The sequence below is a fragment of the Ruditapes philippinarum genome, unplaced genomic scaffold (assembly GCF_026571515.1).
Source record: "Ruditapes philippinarum isolate M1 unplaced genomic scaffold, ASM2657151v2 ctg3134_1_1_1_1, whole genome shotgun sequence".
Lineage (NCBI taxonomy): Eukaryota > Metazoa > Mollusca > Bivalvia > Venerida > Veneridae > Ruditapes > Ruditapes philippinarum.
The window spans coordinates 411-23,922 of NW_026859358.1; the positions used below are offsets into that span (position 1 = coordinate 411).

General features: G+C 33.3%; 2 protein-coding genes across 2 annotated transcripts; one reads left to right on the forward strand and one right to left on the reverse strand.

The window, feature by feature from the left end:
- Positions 1-3,463: 3,463 nt before the first annotated feature.
- Positions 3,464-6,718, reverse strand: LOC132756229 (uncharacterized). Its single transcript, XM_060747236.1, has 2 exons — positions 6,712-6,718; positions 3,464-6,171 (listed from the first exon to the last, which is right to left on the reverse strand). The coding sequence occupies exons 1-2, from the start codon at positions 6,716-6,718 to the stop codon at positions 5,564-5,566; spliced, it is 615 nt and encodes a 204-aa protein (XP_060603219.1). The 3' UTR covers positions 3,464-5,563.
- Positions 6,719-7,237: 519 nt separating this feature from the next.
- LOC132756230 (procathepsin L-like) lies at positions 7,238-19,205 on the forward strand. Its single transcript, XM_060747237.1, has 9 exons — positions 7,238-7,396; positions 7,650-7,777; positions 11,979-12,084; positions 14,475-14,633; positions 15,141-15,264; positions 15,794-15,894; positions 17,094-17,254; positions 18,022-18,132; positions 18,861-19,205. Exons 2-9 carry the CDS (start codon positions 7,650-7,652, stop codon positions 18,958-18,960), a joined length of 990 nt encoding a protein of 329 aa, XP_060603220.1. The 5' UTR covers positions 7,238-7,396; the 3' UTR covers positions 18,961-19,205.
- Positions 19,206-23,512: the final 4,307 nt, after the last annotated feature.

The window sequence follows — 23,512 nt, forward strand, 5'->3', positions numbered from 1 at the left end:
AAAACACATATGAATTTTTATCACTTTTATTATTTAATTATCATTCTTAAAATATCACAGGTAGTAAAGTAATCACAGATTAAAATCATTGCTTAATCACAGATGAAGTGAACATGTCAACTGACAATAAAAAGTAAACATACAAAGAAAAAATAAAACATATAGACTTCTTTGTCCAATACAAAATTTAAAATAAATTATAACAAAAGATGAAAGTTGTGGCAATTTGTTGTTGATCGAAATGATGATGATGAACATGATGCTTGTGAACATGGTGTTGGTGGAGGCAGTGATGATGATGATAATGATGATGATGATGCTTGATTTTGTAAAACGCACTATTTGCTGAGATCAATCCACATTAATGTTTGAATAAAAAGTACATGAAAAGTATGTAACACATGACAGATAGAAAAAATATCTTGGTAAAATGTGTAAAATGAAAGTATAATATATTGTTCCATTTACACAACATTTGACTAGAAAACGTAAACAATTGCCTTTTTGTAACCATGTTAACTAAAATTAGCTTGCATCGGATCTCCGATGTTAGTTTAAATAACTTAACAGTTCATAAAATGAATATTATAATACCCCCGCATACAGGTTTAATCAATGAAAGAAAACAATAAGGTAGAAAATTGACGTTTTCCTATTTCTAATTTAAATTTTGAATCATTTCAATAAATGAAGGACCAAGTAAAAACATATAAGCAAAATTCAGTCACCTGACGTTGACGGTCAATGTCATTTAAAGTTCAAGGTCATATCTAAATTATTCAACATGTCCGTTTGTCACAACTGTTGTTTTGTCTACGTATAAATCAAAATCGTATATAAATAAACTAATGACAATATAACCAAAATTCAATCGTTCGACCTTGACGATCAACGTCATTTAAAGCTCATGGCAAAGGTAAGCTCAACTTAATGATGTTTTATCCAAATATAAAGATAATCTATTGATTGCTTACTAAGTTACATCCTTTATAACAAAACATTGAAATTCAATAGTTTAAAGGTCAAGGTCATAGAGCCAAGGTAACTTTGAGTTTAATATACATGAAAGTCTAATCCTGAAGAACGTGTATCTTAATAAGAAGTTAATCCATTCATTGATAACAAGGCTAGTTACAGCAACAAAATCAATGATTTGACTTTCAAGGTCAAGGTCATGTATTAGTGAAAGTCAATGTCTTTCTGGTTAACTTAAGGTCTAGCCTAAAATTTTGTTGAGTTCCTGTTTGAAGAGATTCAAATAATTAAAAATCATAGCCACTAAAATATCATTTGACCTTGAAGGTCATTATTTATGAATGAAGGTAAAGTTATGTCTAATCTACTTGAAAAAAATAATCTTGTTCAAAGGGTTGATGTTGTCAAGTATGAAGAAAATACAGTAACAACTTAATAAGTTATGATTTGATGACGAAAACGGGAACGCCCGTAACAATGAATGTAACAATGCATCTATTTTATTTTCTTCAAAAAAAAGTCGACCAAAAATGATCTAAGTAATTCGATATAATATTAGCAAGTAGACTTAATGTTAGTTAGTCGTGCCAAGTTTTATCAAAATTGAGTGATGTTTGCAAAATTTACAAAATTGAATTGTTTCCTTGTGGATCTTGTTTACCGTATTTTAACGGTAATGTCGTTGATGGTTTTTCCTAAAACTAGTGTTGATTATGATTGATTGATAAAGCTATGGTCGATTTTAGCGAAATTAAATGATTAAGCATTGACGGTCATTTATTCTTATGTCAATGACATACTTGAGTATAATGTCCAAGTATGAAAACAAAACGTTTGGAGAAATTAGCAGATTTTAGCAAAATTAAAGGAATTGACCTTGAAGGTCAATGGCATTTATGAGTCTAAGTCAAATTTCTTATAAAAATCGCATGTAAATTACTTCTGTCAAGTTTTAGTTAAAACGGACGGCCAGACGAACAACCTTAAAACTTTCCTTATGCGGGAGTTACATAAAACATGTCATAATGTCTCAAATTAAATCATATACTCTTATCACTTCTTCTGTTGGCATCTCTTTGAATGCTGGGTCAAATTAGGTCTGTGTGTGAACCTCTTCCCACATGGACATACATAGTTCTTCTCCCCTCTATGCATAGCCATGTGGTCCTCAAATTGTTTTTTCCGATGGATACTTGTATTGCAGATGTCACATGTGTACGCTGCCGACCCATGCACCTTTTGGTGAGCCCGCAAGTCGGCCCCCACTGCAAATTTGCTTCCACAGTGGCATACAAACTGCATTTCTTCCTTGTGCTTAGAACACCTGCAACATCACAAAATGAAAAGCACACTAAATTGAGATCATACGTTAAACTTTTCTTTGAATCATTTTTAAAGGCCCATTCAGCCTTGAATTTCGTTCTGTAGCAAGGAAAATATGTGTTTTATAATATTCCCATGTTGTATATGCTAATCGCATGAAGAAAAGAGCATTGAATGTGAAATAATTTGTTATAAATGTATCAAAATGTGAGTAAAGTGGTATTAAGTAATCTTTTGGAAAATGTAGCAGTACAACAAATACGTTTTTGAAAAAATAAAAATGATATCATTTTGAGAATTAATGGATTTATGCTTCTTTGAGGAGCACATTTACTTTTATGCTGACGGTAATAAATGTAAATACAATCAAACACTATAGTTATTGATTCTTTGTTATGTATCTTATTTAACGAAGAAATAAATAATTTTAAAATACCTATGTCTGGTAATATTTGCTTTGCTGAAAAACAGCTTTCCGCAACATCTGTAGGGGGCATTACCAGCATGGGTTCTCTCGTGCGCCGATAGCCCGGATGCACTTTTGTATCCTTTTCCACATGTTTTGCATACAAAACGAAAGTCCATTCTGAAAACAATATAAAAAGTTAATTAAATTTTAGAGATTTAAAGGTCATTTACAACCCGTAATCTTCCTTTAATATATATGCTATTGGAAACTGTGCGTGAAACTTATTATTTTGTTTTCGTGCGACTTACTATCTAGAAATTGTTCGTTTTACTTACTATACACTTGAAAAGAACATTTGTAGGCTACAGACCTCCGAACAAAGTTTTATATGGACTTCTAGGATAATAGATGTCAATAAAATGATTGAATTGGCGTCTTAAGTGCAGAAAGAAAGCTTATTTTCATTTATTTTGGTACCAAATTATACCGCTTCGTGCGAATTACTATCGCTGCCTGTGCAATTTTCACACAATTCAAACAATGTTCTCAAAAACCACAAGACGTAGGATAATGCACTTTGTATTATCATTTGAAGAAAATTTGCGCGCATATGATGCGCTAGGTTTTGTTTGTATTTAAGAAACGTTTGTCAACTTAATTTAACATAATAAGGTACTTACCGGGGCTCAGCAGTCGCCATTTTCTCGTGGGCATTACTACAAAAAGTCACGTGATTCCCCCCCCCCCGTGATTTTATCAATGGCAAATTCCATTTTCCTCCAAGATTCTTTTGATCTGACAATTATATGAAACAATTTATCTTAAAATAACATGTTAACTTTAAAAGGCCGCTTTAAAGAAGTATGATGTGCTGGAAACAATTTTCGCAAACATTCTTGTTTTTCATTTTGAAGTTTTACTCTATTATACAAGAAGTGCCGCAATGCGACAAAACCAAGTTTTCAACGACCAAGTTTTGATGTGATAGCAATCAATAGGTCAAAGTGCACTGAAGTTATTGAGTAGAAGCTGAAAATTCTAGTGAAAACAAATGACCTTGACCTTGCTCCCAGATATCTAAGTGGCAATCCAAAGCTGCCACACAGCAAGTTTGGTGTCAAAAGGTCAAAGCATACTCTAGTTATTACGTGAAAACTGAATACATTAACCTTGATCACAGACACCTGGGTAGCAATCCAAAGCTGCCTCTTGATATAAGCTATCCATTCATCAATTTTGGTGTCAATAGGCCAAAGCAAACTCAAATTATTGAGCAGAAACTGAATTTCTTTTTTAGTATCATTGACCTTGACCTTGACCACTGACATCTGGGTAGCAATCCCAAGCTGCCTCTTGATATATCCTACCCATACACCAAGTTTGGGGTCAATAGGCCAAACCAAACTCAAGTTATTGAGCTGAAACTGATTTTTTTTCTTTTAGAAACAGTGACCTTGACCTTGATGACAGACGCCTGGGTAGCAATACCACACTGTCTTCTGATATAAGCTATCCATACACCAAGTTTGGTGTCAATAGGTCAAAGCAAACTCAAGTTATTGAGGTGAAACTGAATTTCTTTTTTCGGAAGTGACCTTGACCTTGATCACAGACACCTGGATATTAATCCCACGCTGCCTCTTGATATAAGCTACCTACACACCAAGTTTGGTGTCAATAGACCAATGCAAACACAAGTTATTGAGCGAAAACTGAATTTCTATTTTTAGTAACAGTGACCTTGACCTTGATTACAGACACCTGGGTAGCAATCACAAGTTGCCTCTTGATATAAGCTATCCATACACTAAGTTTGGTGTCAATAGGCCAAATCAAACTCAAGTTATTGAGCAGAACCTGAATATCTATTCTTTAGTAACATTAACCTTGATCACAGACATCTGGGTAGCAATCCCAAGCTGCCTCTTGATATAAGCTACCTACACACCAAGTTTGGTGTCAATAGGCCAAAGCAAACTCAAGTTATTGAGCAGAAACCAAAAGTTGACGTCCGCCTGCCGTCTTCGGCATTACAATAACCCGGTTTTCGTTGAAAACCTGGTTAAAAACAGCACCACATGAAGCATTTGAATGTTTCCCTAAACCACAAAGGACATTATAAGTGTGACACTAACCGTTGAGCTACAGACCCGATATTTGTGCGCTATGTGTCACCATCATATCTAACATATTTGTATCAAGTAATTTAATCAAATTAAATTTAATTAATTTTCAAAAACCATATTATTCTAGGATTCTAGAAATATCAACCTGGTTACAATTGTCCATGAATGCACTAATATGAACAAGAATTTGGACGTACAAGTGTGACCTTTGAGTTTGGAGTCCTTGTTCTTGCACTGACACCTGGTATGCACAACATAATTATGTCAATACAAAAATCCATCTAGGATTTGTGGAAATGTTGACCAGACGTGATCATCAATGTTTTTACTTTTATGAAATAATTATAATCATCATACTTGTTGATACCTGATTTTTGTCTGCGACAACTTGTTACTATGTTGAATGCAATCATTGCATATTGCTTTAAAATCTATACAGAAATGACAGAATACAACTTACAGAAAAAACACTTAAAGGAAAAAATCCTTTCAAATATAATAACATGGGGCTTATTGTCCTCATATGCAACACAAAATTCTTTTGAAGTCTGTCCATAAAAAGAAATCAAACCGCAGACATATGCCACCTTATGGGCATAAGCAGAAAGATGCGTTAAATTTGTGAAGATTTCACATTGACCAGTAGTCTGAATTGTTCATTTCTCAAAATTTTGACCTTAAAAAATTATCTGATTTTTCAGCAGTTGATGTTAAAAATTCATGGCTACTGTCATTGCTTCTTCAACAGTTTCTTCACTGGATATTGATCTTCAGGGTAGCTATTTAATTTCCTTTTTGGATCTTCATTGAAAAAACTTGTTGGATCATATGATATATCTTGACAAAATGTGTTGTTAAAAGGCATAGAAACTTTAGTTCTGTATTCCTCAAGCTTTTCATCCCCTAGTAGTCTGTGTACATTTGCCTGGTATCTTTTAAGCTCATCAATCAGTCCTGTACCGAACAGCTTGTAGTTCAGAACTAACCAGAGAGAAATAACACTGCTGACAGCGATACCACCTTGATTCAACAGGGGCATTACACTTGATCCAAGTAGAACATCATTCTCGCAGTCATACATGAAGACAATTAACCTGCCACTGATTATTCCGATGCTAGGAATCAAATTATGTTTTAATCTTCCGAAATACTGTTTACGCTGAAAAAATGAGAAAACAATTGCTTCTGCCATAATCTGATCTAAAGAATTGTCCACAATGTTTTCATCAGTTTCTAAAATTTCATCGTCGATTGACTCTCCAATAAAGACAGGTAGTAATTCTTCATTCTTGCATGTGACAAGTATGTCAACCTTCCCATGCCATCCACCGTGCAGACCTTAAAAACAACAATATTAAAACATTTAACTTTCTATCACTGTGATGAATTTTTGTTTATGGTTTTAAATCACAAATATGATGGACAAATTAAGATTCATCAATATTGTAGGTTCAAAATAGCATTATTTATAAAGATATTACCGAATTTAACATTTCATGTAAATAAAGGGAGGTAATAAGAAATTTATTTTCTTTAAAGTTTTAGTCATATTTTAAAATAAAAATGAATGCATATATTTTAATGATTACATATAACATGCACAAATATTTGCAGTACATATTTTACATATTCTTCAATGTTTGAAAATTGTTTTATATGCATAATTATGTACATATATATAATTTCACTTATTGTGGTTAACCACTTCAGATCTTTAAAGCAAATTACACAAATAACAAGTTTGAATCATTAAATTACACAAATAACAAGTTTGAATCATTTCCATAAATATATGGCAGCGTTTAAAAATTTCAGCAAATCCAATCATCTTTGCTTCCATGTGCAACACAAAAACAGCTAATAAAATTTGTTGGGTACCTAGCATTATTGTCAGTAGATAGCGGGAGGGGAAATAAAGGCCTCACTTTAAATTTCAAAACAATAATTTTAAACTATGAATTTGATTAAATGCAAACTCTACTGAATAATGAAAAAGCCTATTTAAAGCATATACTTGATTTGACCTTATAGATTTAACCCACTACCAACCCTATCCCGTCCTGATTTTATGTATTTTTGGGACTTTTGAAAATGTCATTTTCTTGACCAACTTGTAGGCCCTGTTCTACATGGACTAATTGTAGCTACGCCACTGGAAGAGGTGGATATAGACAATGAGATAATGGGAAATAAATAACAAACTTGCAGCCGGGGTTTAGTCAAAATGAGTGGATATATAGAGTGTGTGGGTGTAAAATGAAATGGTTTTCTGTATCTGACAAAAGGTGCAAGTCATTTTTTTCCAAAAGACATTTCTTCAGAAACAAACCACAACAAACTTTATGTCAAATTTAAAAGCATTTATTCAATTCTACAAATATAAAAAGGATAGGCAAATACGTGTGCAATATCAAACATAATAACTTCCTTGTCTTAAGGTCACATTGTATTTATAAATAAAAAAAGTCTGATTTGACACATCCGGCGATTATCTAAAGCGTTTATACTTCACACTGAAAGTACACGTTCAACACGTTTAAACAGCCATTTTTGAAACAAAAAGGTAATCTTAGATAATCATATAATTTATAGATCTAGTATCTTAATTTATTAAACAAATAACATGATTTTGCTAAACAGACTTTGAAAAAAAAATACATATGGATTTCTATTAAAAGTATACTGATTTTTTAAAGTATTGTTTAATTATGATGTTGTTGTTGTTGTTTGGTTGTTTTAACATAATGAAAGACAAATGCCAAAATACGTAACGTTGGGATAAAAATTAGCATTCATCAGATACATTTCGTTTGCAGATGCTTTACGCGGTTGTATTCGGATGTCTTCTGGCAACATCTTGGTCGTTTGATATCATGGACCTCGAATGGGAATTATACAAGTCATCGTATGGCAAGAAGTATGAGCCTCACGTTGAGAAAATACGGTAAGTTTTTTTTCTTCTTCTTCATCGATATGTATTTGATAATACAATATGTAGTTGAAAACATTTATTATTACAATTATTATTATTATTATTATTATTATTATTATTATTATTATTATTATTATTATTATTATTATTATTATTATATTATCTATTTATTATTATTATTATTATTATTATTATCAATTTGTTGAGAAGGGGAAAGAAGTAAAGAACTTATGATCTAATTATTCAATGTCAAAATAATCGGATTTAACTACAATGTTATTTTAAAACATTTTATCAACCACATACATGTATATACCCTTTACCCACTCTACAATCCTCCTACACTAGTCAGTTCCACCTCACCCACACCAAAAACGGGGGAGGGGGGGGGGAATGGCAAGGGAAGTCTGACAATTTCATGTACGATTTCTAAAAGAAAAGTGAAAACAAGTTTAAAAAATCAACAAAAGATAAAATAACTGGAAATTAATTTCCGTATATTATTTTCCCTGTACATATATTGTGACTCAGGTAATCATTTAAATGGAACGCGATATCCGTCAGGTCATCCGTGACTCAACTTTTTAATTAAAGGCCCATTATGCTTCAGATATATCCATATCATTTTATAATTCCTGAGATATATATAACATGTGTTAAATAATGTTTAAATAATGGATTAAGAGCATGTTAGATGTTTAAGAACTGACGGAAATAGTGCTGAACGTGCAGTAACGTGTCATAAAGATAGCACAGTGTAAACAAAGTAGTATTTTGACTTCCGTACAAAAATGTAATTAACTATATAATTATTCCAATTTCCAACAGAACAAAAGTAGCAAATATAGTTAATCTTTATGGCAAATGAGTAATTTTTCGGAAACTGTAAAATGATGCCAAAGTGTTTTTGAGAAATAAAAATGACAGCATTTCTGAGTCAGAATGGGCCTTTAAAGGTTGGCTGATATCTATTTTCCTCTTTTGTTTACACGAACTTCTCGCCATATGACAAATGCATATTTCCATATAAAAAAACGCCATGCATATCCATACTTCCTGGAGTCATTTTAAAATCGTTATAAAATAAATATGTACAACTAAATGACGGAATACTACATTTTTTAGCATCATGGCAACTTCTTCAAGGTCGACCTATACTTATGCAAGCATGCTACCACAAATATATTATTTGGGTTTGAAAAGGGCAAATACACGTATACAAAACGGTTCATAATTATAAAACGCTGTAATTTCTTGCATATCAGACACCTACTGAGTCAGGATCATTTTTATCGCACATTGGCCAGAGTCAATCATTTTGATTCAATTATTTTGTCAGTCATTCAAAAGGCTTATTCTAGTCTGTAGTTTTTTTTTTTTTGTTAAAAAAAAGAGAACTCCAGCTAGAGCTTTAAATACCAAAAGGTCATCGGCAATATCTATTATCCTGTGTTATTTTAACAATAATTCATCTGTGGGGTTTCAACTTTTGAAGGACTGTAAAATATTCACAAAACGGAAACGTTATTTGGTAAAAGTGTATGACAGGTTACAGATAAAGGGCGACAAATGTATTTTTATTTTACTCTATCTTGTATCGATACTACGGTGGCATAGAGGGGACATCAGAAATGTTTAATCTATCACGTGCGCACGCGATGAGGGACATCATAAATATTTTATCTATCACGTGCGAACATGATGGGGAACATCAGATATAATTTATCTATCACGTGCGCACGCGATGGGGACATCAGCAATATTTTATCTATCACGTGCGTACGCGATGGGGACATTAGAAATATCTTATCTATCACGTGCGCACGCGATAGCTACTACGTGCGCACGCGATAGCTACTACTTGCGCACGCTACTACTAATACGTGCGCACGCAACAGCTACTACGTGCGCACGCGACAGCTACTACGTACGCATGCGATAACTACTACGTGCGCACGCGGTAACTAATACGTGCGCACGTAATACCTTCCATTTCTAAAATGGACGGGAAAGTGCTTTTTCATGACTTGTTTGAAATTAAAAGCTATCGCGTGCGCACGTAATAAATTGTACGTGCGCACGTAGTAGCTATCGCGTGCGCACGTAGTAGTCATAGCGTGCGCACGTGGTAGCTTTCGCGTGCGCACGTGGTATTTAAATATTTTCCGATTTCTCCCCTCGCGTGCGCACGTGACAGATAAAATATTTCTTATGTCCTCCATCGCGTGCGCACGTGATAGATAAAATATTTCTGATGTCCCCATCGCGTGCGCACGTGATAGATAAAATATTTCTGATGTCCCCCATCGCGTGCGCACGTGATAGATAAAATGTTTCTTATGTCCCCAATCGCGTGCGCACGTGATAGATAAAATATTTCTGATGTCCCCCATCGCGTGCGCACTTGATAGATAAAATATTTCTGATGTCCCCTCTATGCCACAGTACGATACACTTATGAACACAGGAAAACAATAATTAATCCAGCTTAAACAATCAACAGCTCATGATGCCACGTCCATTGTATTTTACAATACGACATGTATATTAATCCTCGACATTATATAATCAATTTTTGTACTTATCCGGAAAAAGGTTGTTTCAATATTGCCGATGCTACAGCAAAAACAATATTGTAGTTTAAGTTTGCAGTTAGTCATAAAATACATATTATGTAAAATGTTTAAAATAAAGACACAATCGAACAAAAGTTAACAATATAAGATGCCTGTTTGTTCAAGCAGTGGGTGGGTGATTAATCAGTTTCGGGTTGTTTCATATCATTGTGTTTAACAGATAAAATCTTCCGGGTTTCAGACCATTTGTACTCAAATAACTATATATGATATAAAAGTAAACTGCTACACAATAGTGTGCATTTCATAGCCTGTTTCATTTAGTATTTAATAGCTTTGTATACATAGTGATGATTCTTTAGATATCAAATTATCCTGAACACTCAGATTGTAATTGGTTATCGTAGAGACTTCACCGTAGTTTGTAACAGGTCTGATAAATGTACGGATTCATGCAAATTGTTTGAAGAAAAATCATGCAGTCTAAAGCAAGCAAAAATGAATCGGGACAATTTTTAAAAAATCTTCACCTTGAACCCTGGCCAAATATCACGTGTACGTATGCTACAGTGTTCTCCCCGTAATGTGTGTCCTCTTTTTAAATCAGATCATAACCCGATTAAGAATATGGTTATCATGTTATCTTAAGACACTAAGAAGAAAAAAAAGAAACGATTTAAACCGCTCAAAATAGTTAGCTGTTTTAAACGTTTAACAATATTCGGCGTTTTTCTCCAATGAAATTGTAAATTGGAATAAAATATCTTTTGCTGAAAAAGGGTGATAACTCTAAAGGCTCATTAATCCACATGTAGTAATGCGTACTTTTTAACTCTCAAAAGTTTTTTTTTTATGTACTGTTGTCTGTAGTCGTTTTACCTGTACAACATTTTGCTTCTAATGCTTGTTTAAGAAATAATATATCCCAAACTGTGGTTTTATCGCTCAATAAAATCACTGTTTGGAGTTCGGATGCGAGGAATTATATCACGAGGCCGATATGGATATATTATTTCGATTCTAACACATCAACAAAAAAATGATGCCGTACTGATATTAACCTAAATTGCGCCTGATTTGTTTCCGTCCTTATTTCCAGTGCGTCACCATTTTAGTGGTTACGTCATGGTATAATGATAACGTCACATGTCTAATTTAGAACATCAAACTGTGATTTTATTGCATAATTACACACATTTTCGGTTTTTCTATGATCAATGGGGAAAAATGTGGGTCGTGTTAGAATAGTAAATCATACATTGAAAGTGATTTAGTATTTTGTTAAAAGTCAAAATAAAACTTTGTTTACATTTTGGTACTTTTATGACAAATAATTTGCACATTCAATGTTATTTTCTTTTTGTTATAAGCATCTTACATGCTCTTAAACCATTATTCAACCTTAAAACTACAACTCAATCATTTTTGCACTTTCTAAAGAAGGAAACACGTATTCCAAGACATAACGTGGCTTTGAACAGTTTATTGTGAATTTTACCACTGATTTAAAGTTTAAAATTGACCAATATAATTTAGATATTCCTTCATACGGTATTGTCTTGACAAATCAAGCTTTGATTTAGCAGAAACGTCGCATGTAACATTGTCATTATTAGTGATTTCGTTTCTAACTTCAGACGATATATTTGGGAAGATAACATGAAGTATATACAACAACATAATGTGAAAGCAGAACTCGGAGCGTACACATACACATTAGGCATGAACAAATACGGTGACATGGTAAGCCATTCTAAAATTGAACCGTTGTCTGATTGATTGATTGATTGATTTTCTTTAGACTGGGAGGTCAAGGATAACCTACAAAAGTGCAAGCACTTCTTTCCAGTAGGGTCCTTACCTCAGCAGACTCCAGAGACAGGTTGAGATACAAATGGAATCAAGAAACCAGTCCCTAGCTCTTACTGAATAGGCCCCTTGGTTTGTTTACATGCCCAATGATAGCACTGATACATGCGAGGATTACCTGGGTTTCATACCAGTATACCTCTAGGTAAGTGGGAACACTGAAAGTGTTTCTGAAAACTCCCAAGTGTGTTACCCAGAATCGAACTCTGAACCTCAGGAGTGACAATCAGTGGTTTAACCAACTGAGCTATCGCGTCACCTACTTGCCTTTGACTTTGTTTACCAACAATGTAAACAAAATAACTTCATAAGTTAAGATTTTGACAGAAGGCTTGTGTATTCAATTAGTATAGCTATTACGTTAAGAAGAACAGATAACTTTGCGCTGATAATCATATATCAAATATTATTTGAGATAAATCGAAGAAAAAGGGGTATGCTCTTTGGCGAATGTCAATTTGTTTGACGGTCGACAGACCTTTTCGTTTCCTCTCAATTATTGGAGAAATATTTAGATCCACAGGATTCAGACCTTATACAATGATCAACTTCTTAAATAGAAGACGTCTATTGTTTTAGAATACCGATATGTAAAAGCTATTGGCACTGTGAACAAAGTCTTGTGTGTCAAAACCGTTTCTGCTAAACTACCAAATAAACTTTCAAAACTTCATAAGATGATCAACACCATTTAGCATCCCCTATTATTTCAGCGCGGTGATGCCCGAAGGTGACAACGGCCTTGAATATGAAAACATCCAAATAAACACTTTATCAATAGCGTTCAAACTTCATAGGATGATCAGTGTCAAATAGATTAGCAGATTTCTTTTAAAAACCCTTTCAATACCTAACAGCCATGCGATCCACAGTCGTCAAAACCGAAAAGAATGATAATCTTCATTAAGTAGAAGACACCTTTTGTTTTGGGCGCCGATGCGTGAATGCCAAGGTCACAGTGACCTGAAATGTTAAAACCATTTTCACTCAATAACCGGAGAACCATTCGTCCTATAGCCTTCGTTACTTCATAGAAGAACACCTTTTTGAGTAGAAAATCCCATATTGTGCTGTGGTGTCGATGCATTCATGAAGGTCCAAATCAATGTGACCTTGAATGTGAAAAATGTGTCTGCTTGGTACCTAAATAACTATTTGACACAGTCTTTAAACCTCATTTGATGGTAACTCTTATTTAGTGGAATGCCTCTGTTATGCGCTTATGCTTGGTGGTCAACGTAACAGTGACCTTGAGAACCATTTTACCCATATCTTCAAACTTCACATGATCATCACCGTCGTTGAGGGAATGGTCATTATCTTATTGTTCTTGTGCAACAATGCCTAAAAATTGAGATTACAGTGACCCTGACTGTAAAAGTCGTTTCAACTTAATAGAGAATTGACAGATCAGCATCATAGTAACGTCGTAGGATGATCACCCTCATTGAAGTTTGTGTATGTCAAGGTCACAGTGACACTGACTTTGAAAACTGCTTCCGCTAAATCAATATGATGTATGAAATACTATATAAATCATTGTTTGTTAATTTATAAATATAACTCCTGATTGAATCTTTTCAAACATTTTGTGTATTTAAAAAAATAAAACTATTTAAATTAAACTGAAAGGGTCGTGAATATGAAAATAATTAAAAATATATCAATTTTCTGACATTCATTGGAGTATTGGCAGCTTTGAGCTTAGTCTGGCTCCCTGCCTACATTAACTGCCGCCTATTACGTATTGCACGGGGAAGTAACTCCAGTATTTAGGGCCAAAATGTACAAATATCATTCATACGATTAAAGGATTTTTTCTTAAAAGTAAAACTAAAAGGAAACTAGTTTTAAAAGCATACTCAAAAAGATATTATCCAGAACTGGCTTTTCCCAGCTAATCCATAGGTGCAAACAAATTTTTACCGTTTTAGCTTCACGGTACACTATCCGTCACAATACATAAGTGAGCCTGCCGCGCTTATTTTCGAAGCTGTTACTGTAAAAGTATGTTTGTACCTACGTATCAGCAGGGAAAACCCAAATAATTCTTAATTCCGGAGTAAGTCTATTGTATAGGGGGAGGCATATGTGTCATTCTGACATTTTTTGTTATAGATATGTTCTATGCTTCGTCACTGTGTATATTGATCTATATATAGACTAATTGTTCTTTTGAACAATCGATTATTATTTTGGAATATCATGACCTAAATGAAACCAATTAAGCCCAAGAATGCCGAGAACATATCGTTAATTTTCAGACAACAGCAGAATTTGTTAATATCATGAATGGAAACCAACAAAACTTAACCCGCTTCACCTGCAAGAATTATACGTCATCACCGGAAACGCAAATGACGTCATTACCATCGTACGTGGACTGGCGAAGAAAGGGATACGTAACTGGCGTTAAAGACCAGGTTTCCATTTGCTGTTCATTACAATATTGTAACTGTATGGTGACTTTCAAAGCATACAATAATTATGATGATATGTCGTTACATAAAAATGGAAAACGACAAAATAGATGAACATTTTCTTATTTCTGACCTACCTTATGTTCAATACCAACATCTGAATTGAACACGTTCCTGCTTAATATGCGCTATGTTCCATTGCACAGGCGTTCGGCACATTTGTCTTGCCAATAATGGTCATTTTATGATAATTGACCATCATTGACAAGTCAAATGTGCTGAACATCCGTGTTCTCTTGCATATATAATATATAAGACCAAGCAATGAAATAAAAAAATAGATTAAGTCTGTATCAAATATAGTTTTGTAATTGGCTCTTTGATTACTTATACTGATATTCCGTAAATTCAGAATATGTGTCGGAAAGTGAATGCTATTCAGATCGAGATATATAAACATGGTATTATTTAGTTTGTCAAATTTTGTCAGTGCATTCTTTATATATTCAGGGACAATGCGGCTCATGCTGGGCATTCTCGGCCACGGGTTCTCTTGAAGGACAGAACTTCAAGAAAACTGGCAAACTGGTGTCCCTCTCGGAGCAAAACTTGGTAGATTGTTCAATGTCTGAAGGTTTGTACGTTGTAACTTTATTATAAAAGTGGCTACCGGTTGATGAATATTTGTGACGCCTGCACATATATTCTCCAGATATTTTTGTGTATTGAAACTTTATTTGGTTCATGCAAACTATAACATTTATACAGTATTGACAGAAACGTATATTGTTTTGATTCCTTGCATTCAGAACTTACATATATAAATAAATGAGTAAAAACCCTACCAGAAAAGTCGCTTGTCAAATTTAAAACTGTGCACATGACTTGTTTATGTCTTAAATAATATCAGAAGCTAGGAAGCTGAAACCTTAAACTAAGTGTGTCATAAATATTTCTTTAATACATTAACATTTTTAAAATTCCAAAAAACATACAAGTCTACTTATCTGATAAATACATGCGTGTGTTATAAATATTTATGACTCTGTAGGCATTTTGTCAAGTTTGCAAACATGTCGCGCGCTTGAATCAAGTGTGCAATCTTTCAATTTCCTGTCCCATTGCTTAGTGAACGTCGTTTCAATAATTTTACACTATTTAAGGAAACCATGGGTGTAATGGTGGTCTTGCGTATAAGGCCTTTGACTACGTCATCAAAAATGGCGGAATTGACACTGAAGCATCTTACCCATACATCGCAAAGGTAACGTTTTGTTGTTCATGTTGTTTATGTGTGTGATTGTAGCTTTTTGGCCTTCTTTTTCGTCAAATGAGAGGGTCGAAATTTGAAAACTTTCTGACTGTTTACCGGTATATCCGAGAAATCGCTTTCAGCAGTACACTCCTTTAAACGCCTTTAGAATACTTTTGCCTTTTTTTCGTCCAAAAAGAAAGCTTTCAGTTGTGTTTATAATCCAACCGTCCATCTGGATTTTAATATTTGCCATATTTTTTGTCCAATGAAAATTCATAAATTCATAGATTTGAAAGGTTCTGCCAGTCTATTTCGTATTTGGTGTAGAACCTGTCTTCAGGAGTGTTTATAACCACTACGTCCTTTTAGATGATTTTTTATGACTTATGACTTACATAGTGTAAGGGAGAGAAACCTCATTGTTGTTTAAAGGCGAGAACTACAAACTATATAGAATAAGGGGAAGGAAATCCAGACAATATAATGTAAGGGAAATTAATTCTAACCTACGTAGTGTAAGAGGAATAAACACCAGACTTCATAGTGTAAAAGGGATCCTAAACTAAGTTTTGAAGGGAAAGACTTTCTAGCCTTTCTAGTGTAAGGGAGGAAAAAATTATAGACTGCTAGTACGACGCAAAGTAAAGGGATTGAACTCCAAAGAAGCGCAGTGTCAGAGGAAAACACTCCAGACCAGTGGCCAGTATTACGATATATAAGAAAATTTTAACTTGTTTTTTTTCTCTTTAAGTTCAAAATTGTATGTTCATTTTTTACCATATTCTAAGTAATAGAAAGAGCATCGAAACACGAGGCTATCTGATTTGTACCAGCTGGCGTATCCACCGAGAATAAATCAGATTGCCGAGTGTTTTGATGTTCTTTCTCTTTTGCATCATAGTCAAACATAAATACTCGTTCCCTGTTGTCACAGTATGAAACCCCAGAAAAAAGTAATCAATGGACGAGCATCTGAATATGATATTTCTGTCGCATTCCCTTTTTCTGCCTTCACAATAAGTAAACCCCAGCAAAAATGAGCCAATCAATGGACATGCTCTGGAGTGCGGATAACTGATATCTGCACTTCAGTTACCGCACTGTGCATGTATTTGTATACAATTTATCTCTGACACATTTTCAACAGAAAAGTCCTCAAACTATGATACAAATATTCTAAATACGTTGTACATATATGTTTAATTCAGGAGGGACAATGTAGGTTTCAACGACAAAATGTTGGAGCTACAGCAACTGGTTGTAAGATAATCAAGGCAGGGTCTGAGCAACAATTGCAGACTGCAGTAGCGGAAGAGGGTCCTATATCAGTATCCATAGATGCAAGCCAGAAATCTTTCCAACTTTACAGGTATTACTAATAGTTGGTATAACTTAAATTGTAACATAGATCGCAATGTAATATCATATTTAAACTACAGCGCAAAAGTGTAATAGAAACGATATTACACTAGTGCCATAACTTTGCGTGTTTCCATTTGCATTTTACTAACATAAAACGTAAAAGTGCGCAAAAATGATAGCGTTACACTACATATAAGGCCAAAACTAGGTACGTCCCAAACTCCTCACCATGATTACTTCCCTTGGCAGATTGTAATCTCTGTACTGAAGGGGGATCACTGCATAGTCCTGAGATCGGGCACGTTCATGAAAAATGAAATATTTACCGTTATCCGTTATTCTTATTTCTAATCAAAGTATTATATTCGTCTTGGTTCATAACTTAAGTTATTGAATTCGTTACGTAAAACTATTTTGTGCTCACAACAAAATTTTATTCAACTTGTTCAATAAAATTAGTATTCAACAGTATCCTTTATCTATTTCATGCTATATGAATTTATGTCACCTAATGTCATAGTGTTATTTAGTTCTATCAATTAGATATTTTTTTTCGATTTCACGTTTTATTCAATTTTTATATTTACGACAGTGTTTTTGTACTTTCTTTCTTTCTTTATTCAATTTTTATTTATTTACTTAATTTGTTTATTTATTTAATCGTACATACTATTTCTTTCGTTTGATCCAGTTATCTGTCAAGGAGCACTTTGGACAGCAAAAAATAATTTTCTTACTCGATTACAATGTGCATGTTTGTTGCTCGTTTAACAGATCCGGTGTATATAACGAGAAGAGTTGCTCGTCAGTTAAACTGGGCCATGCTGTGCTCGTAGTGGGGTATGGTAAAATGTCTAACAGTGACTACTGGCTCGTTAAGAACAGGTAAAGACAACTCATGATTCAAAGTCAGCTGTTCATAAATGGACTTGAAACATCAAGTGTGAAAATTTTCGTTTTATATTCCGATTTTACCGTAGCATGTAGAATGAATCTGGTTCCCCATTTAATCTTTATATAAAGAATTAAGCTGTTTCCCGATTAAAACTTAAAATGTTGAATAAACCTGGTTTGTCTACGCTTATCCTCGGTAACCTATATCATTCGCATGATGAATGTAGTTCTTCGAAATCAGTACCCGCTGGTATCGGCGGTGGTCTACGCTTATTAACGCAAAAACGTGTTGGCAAGGAAAGGAACTCCAGATCAATTCAGAATAAGCAAGAAAAAAATGCGTTGAGATTAATTTCGGTTTATCTGTAGTCAAGTTAGTTTCAATGTACGCTCTGTGTAAGATTCAACTGCCAAGCAATGTAAACAAATGTCCCGTAGTCGAAGAAGTCTGGTTTCAGATTAGAACTGATACATTTCCTTATCTTGCATGTAACACATAAACCTTAATTTAAGTTTTGACTGATACATATCTTTTTTCAGAAGTTGAGGTCATTCATTATTTGAATTTGATACTACTTCATACATTCAAGCACAAGACCTCTAGTCAAATAATTGATGAAAGTTTCTCTTATTGATACAAATTTGAAAAATACCTTGCAGAAACTTGCCCAAACCATAGTTTTGGATAATTCATTTCCTGTTGTTGTTGTTTTTTGCAGCTGGGGTAAAAGCTGGGGTCACCAAGGTTACATCATGATGTCAAGAAACAGGAACAACCAATGCGGCATCGCCACGAGGCCAGTATTTCCTATCATGTAATATGATGGTATCAGAATCAAGATTACAAATCATGGTTACATCATAAAGGATGGAACAGTGGCATAAATTGCATTTGCAAGGATAACAAAAACGAACTACAAGAACATTTAATCTTTCTTTTCGTCTGTTTGTTAAAGTCTTTGATATGTATGTGATATTTCTGCAAATAAAATCACAACCTTTATCCAATTTACAAAAAATATATAATTTTAGACGTCTCTCGACAAGTATATATATTTCAGATACGAACGTGTATTTTATTCTTTATTCAGTATTAATCAGAAAACCAGAAATTAAACTTTTTAAACCGTTGTAATTTCATAGCATGACCCTCTATGAAATTGTTATGAACTATTATAACATGTTTCCGTTTGACGTCACTAAATTTGTCAAAATAAAATTCACCCGAAGGAAACAAGAAAATATCTAATATCTTAAGGGAGAGCTTTGAGTGTTTGTAAGCTCTATTAAATGCCGCTTGGTTAACTTGTAGATGGCTATTCAGAATTGTCTCCCATATTCTTATAACGTTTATAGTTTTGTTGTTGCTTTTAATGGCCATAAGTCCTGTGCATAAACTATTCGGACCATCAATAGGCATCCACATATCGAAAGTCCCATTAAAGAAAGGAAATGGGTCGTGTAACCAAACAGAATCAATGTCTGTATATAAAATATTCATTCCCTTTTCCAAATACTTCAGTATATAACTAGGACGACCTGAAACAAGCTTATTAAATCCTTTTGTCCCGTATACAACTGACCAACTTGAAGAATGTCTCCAGCTTCTAATAAGTTGAAACACAGGCTTTCCATTTAGTTGTTGCAATTTTAAAAACACATCGTCATCCTCAGCTATCACTATTATTGGGTAGTTTATATTTAGCTTATTGTAAAAATAAATCCAGTTTTGAAAGAAATCGAAATAACCGTCGTTTACAGACATTAAAATTGTCCAGTTTGTCCTTTCAGCATATCTCGTTTTCTGTGTTTTGTTAACTTGGGACGTTTTATTAGTGTATACATCAAAATAATTGTAACGTGCTTCCTTCACTACATTATTTTTCACTTCATAAGGTGACAATGTTTTATGTCTATATAGAAAAAACATGAAAAATAACATAATAACAAATATTCCGAAAACTTTTTTTACCTTAACGTTCATTACTGAGAGATTTTTTTTAAAATTTAAATTTAATTACAATATTACCGGTATACGGTGCTTTTTTACAAGCATGTGCACGGACGCGTTATATATAATATATAAAGCATATACAATAGAAATGTAACTTGAAGCCTTAAGATAAGAAAGCCATTATTTAATGGCACACTTATTTTAAACTTAAAAATATCTTTAAAATCGATAATCAGTCGTGGTTAACCTAGTTTGGATTTTTTGCGCCATGTCGAAGTCAATTTTGGGTTTATTTATGTCAATCAATTTGCGATTCATTGTCATAGGGCCATTTTATTTTTAAACGATTCTTTTTTGAAGAAACCCGAAAATGCATGTAAATGTATGTTAAATCTTTAATAATGTTTAATTCTAAACTTATTAATGAATACAGTAATACAAGTAATTTACTTACTCAACATAGATTAATTGACTGTTAATTTTTTTTTGTTCACGTGTGTATGCAAATTACTATATTTACACAGTAGATATATCATTTTTTAAACACAAGACACTTTATTAAAGATTTCTTTACTACGCATGGATCTTTCCGATAACTATTAAAGCCCGTTTTACTAATTATTAATCAAGGTAACAAATCATACAAGGTATTATATTACGACATGATATAATATCATAACATGAAATTATATTATACATGTATTATCATATAATATTATAATATGATTTGTAATAGTGATGATATGATATGCATTAAAGGCAGTGATAATATATTCAACTTTTTACCCTATTTCAACCACAAACATATTTGAAACATTCAGTGTCACAAATAACGCCATAAGCGAGGAGAAAAACTTTCCAAGGAGATAAATAAATAGATTTAAATTTCGATCGCAACACCTTTAAACTCAAAATCGTTTTAGAAGGCAATATCGCCTTCTTTTTAAGTTGTTTCCACTTGAACTGGTCCAACAACTACAATATTCATGCATACGCGATACAATATAGTTCGATGCAGTTTAAGCAAGTCACAAAACATCTTTCAAAAATGAATTAAAATTTTCAGTTTCTTGAATGCCCGTTTCATAGAAATACTAAAGAAACTAATTTGCAAGAGTTTCATTGAAAATACAACAAAACACCCGCAGTCGTTACAAGTGTTTCAATCGCGTGCAAATCTTTTGTCTATAGATCTGCAGTAGCAATGCAGTAGCATAGCATACTTAATATATCTAACCAGTACAGACATAAAAGTGACGTTATAAAGACTTCCTTATATGTTATATTACGAAATAAATCACGCGAGTGTAAAGTGATTGACGGTGGTTACCGTGAGATGTTGGACTAGAATGAAACATGGAAAATAACAAAATAAATGATCAGGCACAAAAAATAGTCATTACTCAGAACAATGTAAAAAAGACTTATTATTTAAACTCAAAATAATGTAAGAAAGAGTTATGATTTTTGCACAATTTTACTCCAAATATTTATGTAATTTTCTCCGGACCAAAATTATAAATGGAAACTTGCAGGGGCCACAAAACTAAACAATATAAGAGGTAGAGTTATCTTTCCTTTGCACTGCATCCTTCTACAGTGAGATCCATTAACATATGGAGTTTTAGGTAGAAACCTAGTCTGGTTCCCGTCGCACTATAAAATTTAGTATTGAACGCAGAGGAACGCAGAGAAAAGGGCAGGTAATCCAGACTAGTAGAAACCAAAGTCAACAGGAAGTGGACTCTCCTCCCCTCTCACCGCCCCAACACCACCTGGCGCTTTATATATCGGATTTCATAAACATTACAAAAGCCTTGTTTCTCCCATGGACACAACAACAGTATATATGCGTAGGGCTTAAAATAAATTTCCTTTTTTATGTCATAGCGTCTTGATTCATTAATTATTTATTCACACAAATGTAAATATCATTCATAGCATAAATAATACATTTAAATTTGAGAATGAATTGTGTGGAAAGATCTGTCTGAAATGTCACACTGAAATGAACTCAAGAAAATGTGTCAGTTCTGATATCTGGAATTGTAGTTTTATTGTAATTTGTTTTTTTTAAAGATTTTGAAAGAAAATATACGCATATTTTCCATAATTTGTAATGAGTCTGGTAATCAGTCATGAATTTATACTACAAGTTTATCGTGTTCATAAACATTTCATAACAATCATAACAATAGTTTAAGGACACTCTACGCCGTTTTAATAAGCGCGTGTCTGTTTTCAAATAAAACACCGTGAGATCGAAAAACATTTTTCCAGCTTATATTACTTACTGAAAGTCAACTTGAAACTAAACCATAACATTTAATACATCCCAAACTTTGCTTACAGCTACATTAAACACAACTTTCGTAACAGTAGCATTGAATAATATATGTATCATATTTCCTCTTTATGTAAATCAGTACTGTACTTGAAATTAAAAAAAAAAACACATTTACATTCGCTTTCTTAATGTGTATAGCATGATACCTTTTTTTGTCATTTTGGTATTTGTCCTTTTTCGGTAAATGCTAACAGTAGACAATACCACCAGTAAAATAAAGATTTTTTTCTCAGTTTTCAACATTATGGTATTTGTCTTTTTTCAGTTAATGCTAATAGTAGACAATACCACCATTAAAATAAAGATTTTTTTCTCATTATTCAACATTATGGTATTTGTCCTTTTTCAGTAAATGCTAATAGTAGACAAAACCACCATTAAAATAAAGATTTTTTTCTCATTATTCAACATTATGATATTTGTCCTTTTTCAGTTAATGCTAATAGTAGACAAAAATACCACCAGTAAAATAAAGAATTCTTATGCAGCCACCCTTATTATCTCACAAATATTTATAAATACATGTAGTAACGGGTTTTAAAGGATTAGGAAAGGATACGAATAGGAAGGTTCAAGCTCTCCTTTATTACCATGTCTCGTTTTATGTTTGTTTGTTGTTATTTTTTCTAAATTTAACGAACTTGATAAATTAGATTTGATAAACTAACATCTTGAAATCAAACCTGGAAAAAATGAATGAAAACCGGGCCAGTATAAATTTCTTTATGCCAAGGATATATGAAACATTAAAACTTGTTCTAGCCTAAAGTAATACTCATTTGAGGGTTCTATCTGCTCACTAAGTTACAATTTGATACTCGATCCATTTGCAAAAAATGTGTTAAAGGCACATTACACCTCAGATACAAATAACATTTTTCTTCTTTAGAATAAGGAAACATGAGTTTTATCATGTTTAAATAAGGCTATAAAAACATGTTTGATACTTATTGCCTTCAGAAAGTATCGCTAAATGTTCGCAAAATGTAAAGCAAGAGGTATTTTGACGTCCATACAAACATAATCATTACAAAGTTACTGATTCCAAAAGCAACACAAGGCAATATGTT